We start from the raw sequence: 17,943 nt of genomic DNA on the forward strand, positions 1-17,943 counted from the left end.
ATCATGAATTCATATTTAATTAGGCCTGTGAGGCTTCTGCTGCTGAAGTTTTTGTGGTTACTAAAGTTGATTGACTAGAATTTCATGTTTTTACTTGGTAAAAGTTACTTTATCTTCCCTCCATCCTTGGAGGACTCTTCTATTTGATGCTAAGGGAGAATTGCTTGATTTTGTTATTGCAATTTACATTCTCTATAATGTGTAGCACCAAAATACATATACAAGCTTTAGATGATCTTGAACCCCTTATAGTGTTGATGCTTAGGGAAAGAGAAGGGCGTTAGGTTTCAGCAGTATGCATGCTAGGCATTCTTTACCATTTGGGCTGCATATCAGTCTAGTTAATAAAATGAACATGTTACTAACTTGCTCAAATCTAAACAGATTGGGTGGATTGTGATTTTTTGAGCCCATTTTAGTTTTACCACTTCTAGCTACAGCCTATAGGTGTCAGATGTTTTGTCTAATCACTCTCTTCCCTGGGTATTCTTTGATGATTTCATTAAGATTTAAGAGGAGACTGTTCGGATGGTAAGCACTTCTCATCTTCAATTCTAAAATCATGGGTTCGAGTCTCCAAAAGAGTGGGAAAGCGAATGAGTAGAGACTATTGTCTTATTGGATAATAGTGTATTGATCCTGCAAAAAAATCACTTGCAATTTCAGTGGACCCATGGAGTGTGAAGGCTTTTAAGAAGTCATAGCTTGTGGTGGAAAGTTCCTTCTTTTTTTTAATTATTCGTAACATTGCTTTTATGATCTTAGGAGCACTGACCGTCATGGCCAAATTAATATATACCAATTTGGAGAAAAGTTGTTTGTGGGTAAGGGAAAAATTGAGACATTATATGTTGTCTTGCCTAGTATATTTATTAGCTTCCATGGACATAAAAAAAAATACTTGTTCGAGAAACTCGCATTGACGTTATGGGAAGGGATCCTAGATTACCTAGTAGAAAAAGATTGAAAAATAATCACAAACCTCGCATAGCACCGAAAGAGATAGACTAGAATATGGCATATGTTATGTCAACGACATCAATGGGATATTAAATGAATGTAATTGGTATATGGATGAAATATAATGAAATAGAGTCACTTTGAGGTTCTCTCTAGAATGAGGGATGTAAGGGAGCCACTACGAATAAGTTTCGGAAATTACCAAGAAAGCTTCGAGCTCATATTGTTGAGAACGAGAATTGAACTCTATGAGATTGAATCTTCTGTCTAGCTTCAATGTGTTCTTTGCTTAATTAAAAAGGCATCCCCTTTCTACTTCGATCGTCCCAATGGTCAAGGGAGCTATCAAGTGTAAAAGTTTAAGAGATAGAAGGGAAGTGATAGAGTTAGCAAAGGAAGAGGTACAACATTAGCAAGTAAGTGGGTCACAAAAAAAAAAGAAATATGCTATTGGCTTAACTGGCTTTAAACCCTCTCACTGAAATTTCGAGTACAAGTAGTCATCTACACTTGTAAACTTTCTTGTCTTCACTGATCAACATTTAGTTTAACCTAAGATTTTCTAAATTGTGTATTTGATATTTATATTGAGTCCGACTAAATTAAATTTATGTTATCTAGGATTTATTAAAGAAAAATGTTTCCTCTGATTAAGAAAGAAACAATCCGATCTAGATGATAGCTTATAGTGGAAAGTTGCAAAGTAGTTGGGTGACCACTGACCACAATCATAGTGAGAATGCACACTTCTGAAAAAATAAAATGTAGAGACCTTTTAATTACTCTTAAAGATGGTAAATTATTGTATGTGTATGATTAAACATAGATTTTCACCATATTCTCACTCTAATAATGGTCCATAAAGTCATCAACTCTTTTATTCAATTCGTCGTTAGAATGACTCTACACTAGGGGTCTTTATAGTGCAATTTGGTTCGACTTCTACTGAAAAATAATAATCAAATCAATTAAATAAGTTTTTACAAATATAATAATTAAATCAAATTAATTACCGAGTCAAGGTTTTTGAATTTATTTTTGAATTTTTTGATATTTTAGGTAAGATTGACTAACTTTTCAAATATAAAGAGAATTAAAATATTTCTTTGACAAATATTTTTTGACACGTCTATAAATAACAGTTGAATTAGTGTCTAATGTAAGTGCTGACTATTAAAAAAGTTCGCCTATGTGAGACAAATAATTTTGTTCTTTTAAATATTTTGTTAACTTAGGCTAATAAAGTAGTACGTAATCATTTTAAAAATCATACCTAGAAATATTAATTGTTTTATTTTGATTTAATTCGATTATCAATTTTCATAAACACAATTATTCAATGTTTTTCACTTAAATTATTCATAAAAATTTCAATTGTATTTATATCCAAACACAATTTCAATTTCTAAACCTATTTTAAATTTTAAAAAATAAATAAATTTTATATTTTTTTTCCATCAAATTTCATGATTTTTATGTCCAAATATTCGGCTCCATACTTTTTGGCAAATTGTATTTGGAAGACTGAGAAAAATATAAGTGGGGACCGAAAAAGTGTCAATAGAAAAGCCTCCGAAATTGACTAAAATATTTGTATTTATATATATCCGCAATTCCCAAGTCATTTCTCCACATAGAACGAAAGAGGCAACACTTTGAATAAAACTCCTTCCGCCAGTTTGAGCTCTTCACTGTTCATGACCGATTTTCAGATCTAGCTAAACCCTAAGTTTCTCCGGCGACCGTTGAAAATCTCCATGGCTGTGGTGACCGGACAACAATCGAGTCTATGGGACGGAGTGATTGAACTCACTAAGTTGGCTCAGTTGAAAGGCACAGACCCTTTGATGTGGGCAATGCAACTTTCTTCCACTCTTAACTCTGCCGGACACTCCATGCCTTCTACCGACGTTGCTCGCCTTCTTGTTTCTCATATCTGTTGGGGTAATAATGATCCTATAGCTTGGAAGTTCCTTGAGAAAGCTTTGGCGCTTCGTATTGTACCTCCTATGTTCGTTCTAGCTCTACTGTCAAACAGGTATTTGTTTTTGTTTATCTAGCCTTTGATTTTTATCGTCGCTTTGTTTAATTGTGGAATGAAATGGCACCTGAATACAGTAGAATTGATACGGAATGTTTATTTAAAAATGATTAGTTAATAATGTTTAATTCTTAAATTCACTAAGCTTTAAGATGAGATGATAGCTATTCAACATACTTCCTAAGTTAAAAGTCTAACAACAACAACATACCCTGTGTAATCCTACAAGTGGAGTCTGGGGAGGTTTGAGTGTACGCAGACCTTGCACCTGTCTTAGAAGGTAGAGAGATCCTCGGCTTAAGAAGATACATATCAAAGTAGATTCTAAGGAAAACATGTGAAAGCATTTTGCAAAAAAAAAAAAAAAAAGGAATAGTGACTACAACAACTACTCATTGATTAATACAAATATTTCCACGAGCTTGTCCTAGTAGAAAAGAATGATCCCCCACATAGAGGAATTTTGGGACATAATCAAATTAATGAATCACATTCGTAACAATGTTTAGGTAAAATGGTCATACAATTTAAGAAAGGGATTTCATTGTTGTTAGTCTTTTGTTACATGTACGATAGAAAAAAAGAGATTGGCCCGTGTAGCCCATAGGGCTTTGGTAGACGCACATCATGATTTTGAATTTTGTCTGTTGTCACCAAGTATCGTATTAAGTGGAGAAGTTAGAGGGGTGAGCCCATTACCTACTGAATTTTGAAGCTATAAACAAAGGATTTTTAAGTTACAAAAAAATGAAATTGGCTATTATAGAAGGGGATTGGGAATTGGGATTGAAGTGTGGTCATTGGTTAATGAATTGTTAGTCTTTTTTGTTCACGGTTTCCCTTACATTTTTCCTTTGCAGAGTGATCCCGACTCGAAGGAGCTATCCAGTGGCATACAGGCTTTATATGGAACTTCTAAAAATATACGCTTTCTCATTGCCATCTCTGATTAATGGTCCAAATTATCAAAAGTATGCCTTGCTCTTGTATCCTTCTTCAGTTTGTCTCATTACTAACCACTTGCTTGTTGATATCCTTTATTATTAAGTTTGATCTTAGCTCTGAAAAACATTGATGCGATGTAACATTTGTGCTGACACCATAGGCCACCGCAGTATGTGAATTCATTTATTAATTTATTTAGATTTCTTGGTTAGATAGTGAGGTCAGAGACTGTGGAAAGGTAAATGGCGGTGAAAAAGGAAAGCCTACACTTATTTACTTTTGTGTCAATGGTAAAGTAGGTTAATGGCCATACTTGGACTCTTTGTCCTCCTAATCAAATTGGCAGCTTCAGTTGATAACGTTCCAATCTTTTTTTACCGTCTCAGAGCCCAAAGTATCAAGTTCTTTCAGGAAAACATTAGTTGAGAGTCTAATTCCAAAAAAAACCTTTCTTCTGTAGTCTTTACACTGTCGAGACTTGGTAGGGATTTTCTTTTTCCAGTAATTTCCTTTGTTTATATATTTTCAATTTTCGCTTCTGGGGCACCGGTTTTCAAGATGAGGATTCTTTCAATTCTGTCTTGTAATGTTTAGATGACCCTTGCTCTTGTGAAAATGATATAAGTGGAGCTCAGAGGACCTATAATTATTTTTCTCATGTTATTCTCCTGAAATTTTTCCTGTTTTTTTATTAACTCGGAGATAGTAAGATATCAATATGAATGAAAAGTATATTGGCTCAGATTTGTGAACTTATTTTGACTTTGTTTGAACTAATGCAAATGCAGTCAATTTATTCAGCATCAACAGTTAACAAATGTGAATGCAATTGCAGGATCATGGAAGCTATAAATGATACATTACATCTTTCCCAGATATTTGGACTTCAGGGGTCTGAAAGTGGTCTAATTGTGGTTGGATTTGTTTTTACAATTGTATGGGAGTTACTTGATGCGTCCCTTGATGATGAGGGATTGCTGGAACTGACTGCTGAAAAGAAGTCTAGGTGGCATATTACATCTCAAGATATGGGATTGAATAATCATGATGGTTTTGCTGGGGGGAGAACAGAAAAGCAGGAATTATTATCTAAATCAAACACAGTTATGGCTATTGAAATAATTGGTGAACTTTTTCGAGATAAAGTGACTTCTGCAATCCTTTATTTGGTACGCACGAACATGTAAGATCATATACGTTTATTCCCTCAACTGCTGCTCTTGTTGGTAGTGATAGTACCCTTACTCAAGTTTGCATGTTATGTTGTCTTCTTTTGCTATTTTTAAGCAATGGATAAGTTTTAGCTGTACTAGACTAAATTGATATCGCAGTGGCTCATTGTTCATTTTTCTTTCTTCGTTAGGCCCACGCACTGGGAGTCCTTCACCCAGAATTTAAGACTTCTTGTGTCAAATTCATCAGCTTTAAGAAATTCTAAGAATATATCTCCGGAGGCTTTGGTGCAGTTAACATCTGATGATCATGTAGTCCTCTCAAGAAAATGCAAAACAAGCTCACATAAAAAGTTTCATGCTGTAATGGCTTCTGGTTCGCTTGGATCTTCTGCAGATCAGTGTCATGGTGCTAGTCCAGCGGTGCTCTGGCTTCCCATTGATCTTTTTCTAGAAGATATCATGGACGGGTCACAAGTAGCACTTACAAGTGCTGCTGAAACACTCACCGGTATACATAGTACACTCCTTAAGTTATTGTGTATAAAAACCTGCTCTAAATGACATCACTAAACCGCAGTTGTATTGCAGGTTTAGTGAAGGCTCTGCAGGCAGTTAACTCTTCACCTTGGAAGGACACTTTTCTTGGATTATGGATTGCAGCCCTAAGGCTTGTTAATAGAGTAAGCATTTGTTATTGGTGCAGCTCAGAGTATATAGATGACCCAGCTTCTATAATAAACATCCTAGGATCCTTGTAAGATGAAATAGGATTTAATGTAAGTCTATTGTTTGTGCTCTTTTGGATGTAGATTCAATGATGTAATTTTGGCTTCCAGCACTTTGTGCTGATGATTTATATACACAGTCTGTTAACTTGTCAAAAAATAAAATAGAGTAAGCACTTCATGATGAAATCCCTTCCATCCCTTGTCAAGTTGAATTCAGGCTGTATTATCTTATCTTTCTTCTGTACCCTTGAGCAAAATTATAGAAAAAAACTATGCTTCTCAATGTGATATTGCTGGAAGGAATGTTTTCAAGTTTTGAAGTGCTGGAAAGTCAACTGATGTATTAGCTAAAGCTAAACTTAGGGTTGCTTTGCTATTGAACTATTCAGTTTCTTTCTATAAAAGGTTCTGGGAATATGTATGATGCATGTGTGTCACTATTGTGATTTGTGGGGGTGGGGGAGTAGGATGATGGACTCAGTTTATTGGAGAACTAAAACTGCTATTTAACAATCATGCTAAGACTCTGATTTTATTGCTTTTGGTTTCATTGTAAAATCTTCTAACCACTTTTGTTCAATTCAGGAAAGGGATTCAAGTGAGGGACCAGTACCTCGCCTGGATACTTGCTTATGTGTGTTGTTGTCTATAACACCACTAGCAATAGTGAATCTTCTTGAAGAGGAGGAGATGAATTGCAGCTCTACCAATCAAAGGAAAGAGTCATCCAGAAAACGTCACCAAGACTTGGTATTTAGCCTTCAGCAACTTGGTGATTTTGAAGGCTTGTTGACCCCACCATTGCCTGCTGCTCCATTGGCAAATCTAGCTGCTGCAAAAGCAATGATGTTCCTTTCAGGTATAAGTGTTGGGAGTGGCTATTTTGAGGGAATGAGCTTGAACGACATTCCTGTCAATTGCGGTGAGTTTATCTCCTTATTGAATTTCAAGAAATTTTAGTTTGTCTGACCTTTTATTAGTTGTCCCATGTGGTTTAAATTGCATTATGCTATTACTTTGACAACATTAAAGAGTTTGACGAAATTACTAAAAATGTGCCCCATCTCCAATCAATGCAATGGTAACTAGATGAAAATTTCAATTTTGCCATTCCTCAGTTGGGTATTTATGTTATTTTCCTATTTTTTGTCTTGTTTTTTATGTTCATTTATTTATTTTGTGATGGTTGATTGCTTTCAGATAATAAAACTTAATCTACGATGGTGCATCTGCTACTTCTCGTCTATGCACTAGTATGTGAAGCTATTAGTGTAAGTTTTTATGCTAATCTCTAACAATTTGTAGTGGGAAACCTGCGACACTTGATTGTCGAAGCCTGCATTGCCAGAAACATTTTGGACACCTCTGCTTATTTGTGGCCCGGATATGTAAAAGGTAGATGCAATCAAGTTCCTCGTAGCGTCTCGAGTCAAATGCCTGGCTGGTCATCATTGATGAAAGGGTCTCCCTTAACTCCTCAAATGGTCAGCTCTTTGGTATCAACACCAGCATCAAGGTACAACAAAGTTGTCAATTAGAAAGTGTTCCTTGTTTACTGATTTCCTACTTATCTTCTACCGAGGATACTTGCTTTGAGTAGTAATATTTTACATGGTGCCACTGGTTCATGTTGCCTAGTTGGAGTTTTCAAACATGTTGAGGAGCGCGAAAAGATATATAGATAAGAGAACTGATGCAGATTTAACTACTGACAGAATTATACTTTTTGATTGAAAGAAAGCTAGAACTTCATCATGAAGTATTCCATCCTTGGTGGCTTATAAAACGGGCCTTAGTGGATCAGAATCTGAATTAGAAATGATTAAAGAATAAACCTAGAAGTTACAAAGAATGCTCAACCTACTCAAGTTTCAGGAATGGTAGAAGAGGTTATGGGAAATAAACCAGAATGGAGAAATTAAATGAATTTATTAAAAAGGAATTTCAGTGGATGAGTTTGATATGCTGATTTTGAGTTGATGTAAGAAGATAGTGATCCAGCTTTAAAGGAGATCTTTTTATGAAAAAAGAAATTGGACAAAACAGAGAAGGAACAACATAATAGAGTGGATGGAAAAATCAACTATAATGGAAAGGATAAAAAAATGGAGAATTTACTACTGGCAAAAAATTTCTTTCGAAGGGTTAATCTCATACTTGGTTTCACCTGGGATTATCTTACTAGAAAAAAAAGTTTTACCTATCTCATAAAAAAAATCTTACTATAAAAGGCTCTTGAAAGTGCTATAAATTGGAAAATAGATCCAGTTTAAGGATTGATTAGCAATTTGGGTTTTCTATTTCATCAATCTATATCTTTTTTTTTTTTTTTTTGAAAATGGTAATTGTTTCTATTTCTGCAGAACAGTACATAGGTTGTACCGAAACCCGTATTTACATAAGGAAACTCTAATAATACTGACCTATCCCTATAATGAGTCTAAGACATAAATTTGATTACACCAAAAACACAGAGTCGAAATGCAATTCAGTTTAACTTGTTGCATACTACTCTCCCTATTCTCAAAAACTCTAAGGTTCCTCTCTTTCCATATTGTCCACCAGGGGTATGGCATGTAAATAGTCATGAATTGGAAAATGCAGTTGTGCCATAAAATAGATTCTTTTTTATTTTTCTTAGTTACTGCCTGGTCTTCAGTTAAAACCTATTCTTTGCTGAAGCCAGGTATATCAGATGTTCTTTTTCGAAATTTATACAGTGGTATAGAACTGAAATTAAGCTCATGGATTTGATGGAAGTTTAGCAGAAATAGAGAAAATATATGAGATTGCAGTCAATGGCTCGGATGATGACAAGGTTTCTGCTGCTGCTATTCTCTGTGGTGCCTCTTTTGCTCGTGGTTGGAATATACAGGTATGGTTTGCCCCTCTCTCTAGATAAAACAAGTGTATTTTACCATTCGAGGTAGTTGAACCTCAAAACCCTCTTTGTTCAAAGCCTTTAGAGTCTAAATTATTTATGATATTTTTCTACACATTTGTTTTTTTCCACTTGCTGGATTTCACTAGGCATGTTGTTGTATTTGTTTTTTTCCATTGTGAAAAACATTTCTTTTCTTCTTTCCCTTTTTCTGTTTCCAAAGTATCCGATTAATAGTTGGTACAGGTTCCCAAACACCACTTACATCACCCAGCTAAACCCACAACCATAACCAATTACAGTGCAAGTAGTGCACAAACGCCAAGCAGCTCCAGCATTGGCATAAGCAGTTGATCCCTAACCCATGGATAAGAGAAGTGAAGAAATGAAATCAAGGAGGGAAGTTGAGGATGCTCATCTTGACAGCATCTTTCTATCCCATAAGCATCAGGAGATGAAGAATTTTCATCATCTATTGTGGCCATGAAGTGTCAACTGGTAGAGGTGATGGTGATGAGAAGAAAGAAAATAAGTTGTGTGAAATTAGGTCTTGGGCTTAACTCACTCCCCAAAATCTAGCTCTAAGGGAGGAGGGATTGTCCAAGCTTTATAAGGAGTCCACTCATCTCATTAACCACCAATGTGGGACTTTTTGCTTTAACACCCCACCTCACGCCTGGTGCTTAGCATCTGGTGCGTGGGCAATTTTGGGCAATTTTTGACCCACCTCATGCCCAGTGCTTAGCATCTGATGCGTGGGCAATTTTTGATTTTTTGGGGGCCCCAACATTGGGTGAGATTGGCCCTTGCTCTGATTCCATGTGAAATTAGGTCTTGGGCCTAACTCAGACAAGCTAGCTCTAAGGGAGGAGGATTGTCCAGGCCTTATAAGGAGTCCACCCATCTCATTAACCACCAATATGGAACTTTTTGCTTTAACAGAGTGGAAATCCCCTTAATTTACCATGGATGTGGCTCATTTTAGAAGAGGGGTAGTTTTTTTCTGAACACTACCTGAAATACTCTCTGACTTAATTATTTAGAGCACATTACATTACATTTATTTGAGCTGCAAAAGAACTTAGATAATAGAGTATACTTGTATTAGAAGTTGGTTTCAGGGAAGTCATTCTCAAGTTCACAAACAGTTACAAAAATTGCTATTTCTGTGTCAACAGACTCATTTCCTGTGTTTCATCTGCATTAATGCAGGAACATACTGTTCTATTCATCACCAGGTTGCTGTCGCCTGCTGTTCCTGCTAATTATTCGGGAACTGAAAGCCATTTGATTGGTTATGCCCGATTCCTGAATGTTCTTCTCATCGGAGTGTCATCTATTGATTGTGTTCAGATCTTTTCTTTGCATGGATTGGTACGTTGAATTTCAGCTGCTCTATCTCATTATAAATTACCTTAAATGACATTTATGTTGCTCGTGTGGCTGAAAATCACGTAAAAAAAAACATAGAGACTAACTTAAAATTGCATGGCCGCTCAACATGGATGGAGACCTCGTGACAATTGACAAAAGAATTTGTAAATCTACACACTCTGAAAGTTTTTAATGATATCACAAATAAATTTTGAAAAGATATCCATATGCACTCAGGGGCCTAAGGAAGCCTGAAATAAAGTAGTCTTTTGTGTACCTATGAGTGCCTTGATTCTAAGCCTGAAATGGTTGTTGAATTTTGGAGAAATGTCTTTTCTTTAAATCGTAAGTCTATCTTTAATGTACTTTTTCGATGGACATCTAAATGGTTATGCTGGCATTGCTTATCTGTAAACTAATATACAGAACTGTGTGAAGTAGGTTTGAAGAAAGTACCTAGAGCAGCAGCTGTCATAAGATTAGGATAGAGAAAACCAGATTGTTAGTTTTGTTTAATGTTTATGCATTACATTTTCCAGGTTCCACAACTTGCTGGTGCATTGATGCCAATTTGTGAAGCCTTTGGTTCATGTGCACCCAATGTGAAATGGATTGTAATGTCTGAAGAAATTTCTTCACATGCCGTCTTCTCAAATGCATTTACTCTTTTGCTGAAGTTGTGGAGGTTTGATCAGCCGCCTCTTGAGCATCGTATGGATGCTGTTCCAGTGGGAGCCCATCTAACTCCTGAATACCTTTTGCTGGTGCGTAATTCCCAGTTGACATCCTCTGATGATCCGCAGAAAGATCAAAGCAAAATCAAGTGGCTGACTAGACTTTCAAGTCCATTATCTGGAGAACCCATATTTCTTGATTCTTTTCCAAAATTAACACTTTGGTACAGGCAACATCAAGCATGCATTGCGTCACCTCTCTCAGGACTTGTCCCTGGAACTCCTGTTCATCAGATTGTTGAAGCACTGTTGAACTTCATGTTCAGAAAAATAAATAGAACAGGTCAGTCCCTGACACCAGCTATTTCTGGAAGCAGTAGCTCATCTGGGCCTGGAAATGAAGATGTATCTCTCCACCTTAAGCTGCCTGCATGGGATATTCTGGAAGCTGTTCCTTTTGTGCTTGACGCTGCTCTCACTGGCTGTGCTCATGGTAGATTGTCACCACGTGAACTAGCTACAGGTTAGAGAATCTGGTCTGGCTTATATAAACTGCAATTGCTATTGACTTAGTGTCTTGCCTTCTAGGGCAAGTGTTAAGTGTGCTGGACAGCCGAGCATGCATGAAGTAGACAGTTTAAAGAGAGAGAGAGAGAGATGTAGCTTTTAAGACCAATTATCAGATGTAAGAGACTTATTGTTCAATGCTACATCAAATACAAATGGATAGCCAGAACCTCCACTTTCAGTATTTCTTAACTTGTGATTTCTCTGGTTCATTGTTTAAGTCAATGAATTGCATGTGTTAGTATTTTGACAGATGCATTTTCCATTCACAGGTCTCAAGGATCTGGCCGATTTTCTCCCAGCTTCTTTGGCAACAATCGTAAGCTACTTTTCAGCTGAAGTGACACGGGGTATCTGGATGCTAGCTTCTATGAATGGAACTGATTGGCCAAACCCAGCTGCAAATTTAGCAGCAGTGGAGCAACAGATTAAGAAAATTTTAGCCGCAACTGGTGTGAATGTTCCAAGTCTTACTGTAGGTAAGCACTCATCTAAGTTGAAGTGATTGCTTTTTTAAGACCAGTGGAATTGTGGCACAAGAAACCTATTTCCTGCTTCTCTGTTTAGCACATTCTTTTCTCAAACATAATGGTTTGGCACCAACTGTGTACCAGTTATCTCTTGTGATAATTTCTCAATGGGAGGGTGAATATGTCTACTCTCGCTCGCTGTCATATGTTTTTTGATAAGGTTAAAGTTGTATTCTTCAGCATTAAGGGTATGCTGGCTTACCTCCAAAAAGTTACAAGCTAAATCCATAATTACATAGATCCTAGGAAATCTACCAAGTGTTCTACTTCTTCTATACCATCTTCTTTACACCAAAAAAACATGTTAATGCAATTTTCTTTAACTTTCTGAATAGTGTTAGTAATATTCTCATGACACCTAAGGTTTCTTTCTCTCCAAATGGCCCACCAGACACAAGTAGGTACTATAGACCACCATCTTTTTTGGGTCTTGCTCTCCCCCCTCCTCATCCAGCAGCTCAAAAGATCAGCAGTATGTTCTGGCATCACCCAGGGCTCTTGAGAAATGCTGAAAACCATGTGCTACACCTGGACAGTAACCCTACAGTGTAGGAATAAGTGGCTGTTAGTTTCTTCCTTCTCATGACAAAAAAAACATCTGGAGACAATCTGGAAGCCTCTTTTCTTGAGTTTTTCCTGAGTGAGACATGCTCTTCTGGTGACCAACCAGGTGAAGCATTTCACCTTGGTTGGGGTGTTGCCCTTCCATATTTGTTTCCATGGACCAAGAATTCCCCCCGAGTGAGTCATAATCTCTCTCTTATACAGTCGCTCGCTGTCATATGTACGAGTTGGATATAGTAGAATTCTGATATCACACTTTTCAAAGGACTAAGTTATGCCCAGCTAAACAAACTTGCTGGTGCTAAGCTTGACCTCCCATACATGTATAACCTGTCTCCAACTATTGATGCATTCAAAAGCTGTTCTTACTGACCTGGACATTCACACATTCTGTACATGTGGTTCAGGGTTTTAAATTGTTCATTCATCTTTTTCTGCATGTCTAGCTTATGCTTTTTTTGTTTGTAGGTGGTAATTCTCCAGCTACTCTTCCATTGCCCCTGGCAGCCCTTGTGAGCCTCACCATTACATACAAACTTGATAGATCAACTGACCGCTTTCTGAACTTAATGGGCCCAGCCTTGAGTAATTTGGCTACGGGTTGTCCTTGGCCCTGCATGCCTGTCACGGTTGCTCTATGGGCCCAAAAGGTGAAGCGCTGGAGTGACTTTCTTGTCTTCTCTGCATCACGGACTGTGTTCCACCACAATAGGGATGCTGTGGTTCAACTGCTTAGAATGTGCTTTGCAGCTACACTAGGTCAAACTACATCCTCTATTGCAAGCAATGGCGGTGTAGGTGCACTTCTTGGTCATGGTTATGGCTCTCATTTTTCTGGTGGCATCTCTCCTGTTGCCCCTGGTTTACTCTACTTGCGTGTCCATAGAGCTGTCCCAAATGTCATGTTTATGACAGAAGAAGTTGTTTCCCTTTTGATGCATTCTGTTAGAGATATTGCAAGTAGTCTAGTACCTTCTGAGAAACTAAAGAAAAGTAAATATGTTAGGAAGTATGGTCAGGTTTCTCTTGCTGGAGCACTGACTCGTGTAAAGCTTGTAGCAACACTAGGTGCTTCATTAGTTTGGATCACAGGGGGTGTAGTTTTGGTCCAATCGTTGATTAAAGAAACTTTGCCATCTTGGTTCATATCATCGCATGGCACGGATCCCAGTGGTGGGATGTCAGAAGGGCTAGTTTCAACCCTAGGGGGTAAAGCCCTTGCTTGCTTTGCAGTGATATCTGGAGCATTTGCATGGGGGGTTGATTCATCATCACCTGCAGCCAAGCGTCGGTCAAGTATTCTTGAGGCACACTTGGAGTTCGTTGCAGGTGCTCTACATGGGAAAATATCCCTCGGTTGCAACAAAGCCACCTGGAAATCTTATGTTTCAGGGCTCATCAGCTTGATAGTTGGATGCACACCAAACTGGTTGCTAGAGGTGGATGTAGAGGTTTTGAAGAATCTTAGTACGGGTTTGAAACAGTGGGACGAGGAAGAGTTGGCGTTGGCTCTTTTGAATAGCAGTGGTATTGGCACAATGGGCGCCACTGCTGAAATGATTATAGAAGGTGGTATGAACTTTGTTAGATGAGTTGATTGCAGTTATTTTCTTTCTACAGTAGCCTCCTAGATTCATCAAAAGAGCTTTAGCTTTGTACAAGTTTTGGTTTTGTACATATATATCATGTAAGCTGAGCATAGAAACCAAAATATTGAAAACCAATTGAACTCTGCTATTTCTCTTGTACGACAGACATGTGCTGGTATTAATTGGCAATATGTTTCTTCTGAACAGCTTTCTTCAAACTTTTATTTTCGTGCTATTTTAAGTTAAGGATTAGGAAACTACAAAGTATTAATACTAATACAACATTATGGATTTGAAAAGATGTTTTACCAAAAGGATGTAGAAGGGAGTTCGGAGTCAAAAGGGCAATAAAATTTTTTGAAAATTTCAAAAGGGCAACAATTATTTATCAAATCAAAAGGGAAACAAATTTTAACACCGTCTAAATCAGGGTTTTTGTCGTAAGGTGCGGATACCCATGTGATTTGTAAGGCGCAAGCAGTTTTTAGCCTTGTAAGGTTCAACCACCACGAGCCTTACAAGGCACAGGGAATCTGCGCTTTGCTGCTTTTTCTAAAAAAAAAAAAATTGCTGCTTCTTTCTAAAAAAATAAATTTTGCTTTAATAAAAATTTTGCTGCTTTGCTGTAAAAATTATTCGTTTAAAATAAAAATAAATCAGCTATTACACCAAAATCTGCTTTGATATCATTTTTGCTTTAAGTTTACTCGTGTTTTATCTTTGTATGTTTATAGTGAAAAGGAATCATATATATATATATATATATAAAAGAGAATCCTAGGCCCGCCTATGTGGCGCCATCACAAACAAGGATTCCTTTTTAATTAATTAATTTATTTCTAAAATTAGCCTTTCTTTTCATCAAAAATTGTGACTGTTATTAAAAGTTGTGACTTTTATGAAAAGTTGTGACTTTTATGAAGAGTTGCGACTTTTATGAAAGATTGACTTCTATTAAAAGTTGTGACTTTTATGAAGAGTTGCGATTTTTATTAAAAGTTGTGTCTTTTATGAAAAGTTGTGACATTTATGAAGAGTTGCAACTTTTATGAAAGATTGTGACTTCTCCAAAGAGTTGTGACCTTTCCGGTAAGGCACAATAAGCATTTGTTCACACTACCATTTGTTGTCTATAAATAGAGAGGTTCCCTCTCATTTTGAAACAACGAAAATTCTGAACTTCTTCTTCTTTACAATTAAATATTTGATTTTGAACTTCTTCTTTTGCACAATTAAATATTTGTGTACTTTGCTCATGTTGAGTGACTCACTGACACTATTGTTTTTGTATCATCACACTGGTGAATAAAATCGTTTCATCCTAAGAGAATCTATTTCTTTAAACCTCAGGTACTAGGGGGGAATGATTTCCATAAGGGAACATTGTGCATTTAATGAGCTCGATTTTTCCTTTCTGTTTCATTCTATTGTTACAGATCCTGATATGTTTATTTTACAGTAATTAATTTATGCTTATGATATTAATTGTTGTTTTTGAGTACATACATTTCTTTACAATATTCTTCAAAGAAATCTTTTCTTCTCCAAGAGATCAAGCCCAGAAATTTATATGATTTTTTGTTGATGTCATAATAATGTTAATATTTACAGGAGTAAAAAAAAAAAGAAAGTCAAATGATAGAACTAAAACTAACAATTAATTACAATTGTATGATACACAATAATGACTATTCTCTCGCACCAAAATACTCTTTGGAACTTTTTTCCCATTATCTCTTACTTCTCTTTCACCCTTTTCAAGGATCCTTAATGTTTTGTTCGTGAACAACTTCAATTCCCAAACACCATCATAACTGTATTACATATGGAATTTGGATTATGGAAGATTGCATTTTAATTTTAAAACACATAATGACTACATATTACTTATTGGTATATCATATGATTATGGAACCTTTGCTCTTGATAAACACATTAGTTATATATATATACACTAACGAAATTTGCAAAGAAGAAAATTGAGAAAAATATTTATGTGACTCTCTAATTAAAGACACTTATGTAACCATGCATATAAATGATAAAACTAAACTAACCATTGTAAAATTTCAAAAGCAAATTAATGAATCTGTAAAATGAAATTATGTAAACTAGGAGAAAATAGTTGTATAATTTGCAATTTTGCCTTTTCTTTTAATAAAACAAATAGTAAACTACAATTGAATAACCTCTATACTCTTGAAAATAGATTTATATAAAAATGCTATAACATCAAAATACAAGAAAAGTTCTATTCTAATAAATTTTAAAGAAAAATAATCTAACTGCGCGAAGCGCGGACCCATTTACTAGTTATTTATATTACTACAAACGGCCAGTAGACTTGTCACCTTTTTTATTTATTTTATTTTATTTTTTTTCAATTTTTTTAGTTTTTGGTTTATATATATATATATAGTTTTTAATTATTAAATTATTTGTTGGTAATTTTAATATAGTATTTTTTAAATTATTTTTATTCACTTTATCTATAATTTTTTACTACTAATTGAAGTATTTTATTTTTTATTTTCGTTGAAACTTTTATAGTGTTGAATTAAATCAACATACTATAAAAATACATCACGCGAAACTACAGTGTTGATTTGATTCAACACTGAAAGTTCATGTGAAAGTTAAATGAGTAACAAGTTACAAGGTGCAAGGGCCAGTAGACTTGTCACCTTTTTTATTTTTTATTTTTATTTTCAAATTTTTTAGTTTTTGGTTTATATATATATAGTTTTAATTATTATTTTTTCAAATTTTATTTGTTTGTAATTTTAATATAGTATTTTTTTTAATTATTTTTATTTACTTTATCTAATAATTTTTTACTACTAGTTTCGCCCCAAACATACAGAGATAAAACACGAGTAAACTTAAAGTAAAAATGATATCAAAGAAGATTTTGGTGTAACCGTTGATTTATTTTTATTTTAGATGAATATTTTTTACAGCAAAGCAGCAAAAAATTTTATTAAAGCAAAATTATTATTTTTTAGAAAAAGCAGCAAAGCACAATTTTTTTTTTAGAAAAAGCAGTAAAGCGCAGATTCCTTGCGCCTTGTAAGGCTCATGGCGGCTGAGCCTTACAAGGCTAAAAGTTGTCTGCGCCTTATAGGTCTCATGGGTATTCGCGTCTTGCGGCAGAAACCCTAATTTAGACGGTGTTTAAATTTTTTCCTCTTTTGGTTGGATAAATAATTTTGTTGCCTTTTTGAAATTTTCAAAAAATTTTGTTGTCCTTTTGACTCCAGACTCTCGCTTTTCGTTCATTTTCGCCACGAAAACATAGCCGCCATAATAAGAAGTAGGCGAAGCAGCTAGAAGTACTCGCTTCACGGCCTTGAATTATTATTCACGAATGAATTGGGAAAGCCAACAGAAAGATTCGATTTTGACATCGTAGAGTCGGTGATGTTGTTGCCTGGGTTGGGCCGTCCCCCAGAATAAAAGGTTCCACACGAACTCCCGTTCTGCGGCGTGGTGGCAAAACTGCTAGGGGAGTGGCTTCGGGTATAGATAGGGTGAAATCTGCAGGGGTCGTGCAAATACATAGGCCTATTCCCTTCTCTTAAGGTCGTATTTTATTACTAATATATAGAAAAGATCACGCCAGGGTCAAGGACACACTTATGTTTGATGGCATACTTGAACAACCTGCAATAGAAAGGTCGGAAGGAATTGTGCTTCTTTGGCACGAGAATGTAGTAGCAGTCACTAGCTACAGACAATCAAACCAGGAAATGCATGTTATGGTCAAGGTAACCACTACTAACACCCCTTGAATTTCAATATCATTTACGCAAGTACTAACTCGACCCACATGTCTCTTCTTTGGGATAATCTTTGTACTCTCAAAAGTCATTATTTAGGCCCCTAGTTAATATGTGGGGATTTTAATCAAGTAAT

The 17,943-nt window shown here is 35.9% G+C and overlaps 1 protein-coding gene across 1 annotated transcript; it reads left to right on the plus strand.

The window, feature by feature from the left end:
- Positions 1 to 2,591: 2,591 nt before the first annotated feature.
- Positions 2,592 to 14,163, plus strand: LOC125818842 (mediator of RNA polymerase II transcription subunit 33A-like). The gene is made up of 12 exons (XM_049498362.1): positions 2,592 to 2,998; positions 3,862 to 3,972; positions 4,782 to 5,129; positions 5,310 to 5,629; positions 5,710 to 5,801; positions 6,435 to 6,771; positions 7,155 to 7,365; positions 8,610 to 8,724; positions 9,943 to 10,104; positions 10,644 to 11,301; positions 11,618 to 11,824; positions 12,908 to 14,163. The coding sequence occupies exons 1-12, from the start codon at positions 2,718 to 2,720 to the stop codon at positions 14,029 to 14,031; spliced, it is 3,966 nt and encodes a 1,321-aa protein (XP_049354319.1). The 5' UTR covers positions 2,592 to 2,717; the 3' UTR covers positions 14,032 to 14,163.
- The last annotated feature ends 3,780 nt before the right edge of the window (positions 14,164 to 17,943 follow it).

Source organism: Solanum verrucosum, unplaced genomic scaffold (assembly GCF_900185275.1).
Source record: "Solanum verrucosum unplaced genomic scaffold, falcon-dt-bn FXZP01000267.1, whole genome shotgun sequence".
In the NCBI taxonomy this organism is placed as follows: Eukaryota; Viridiplantae; Streptophyta; class Magnoliopsida; order Solanales; family Solanaceae; genus Solanum; species Solanum verrucosum.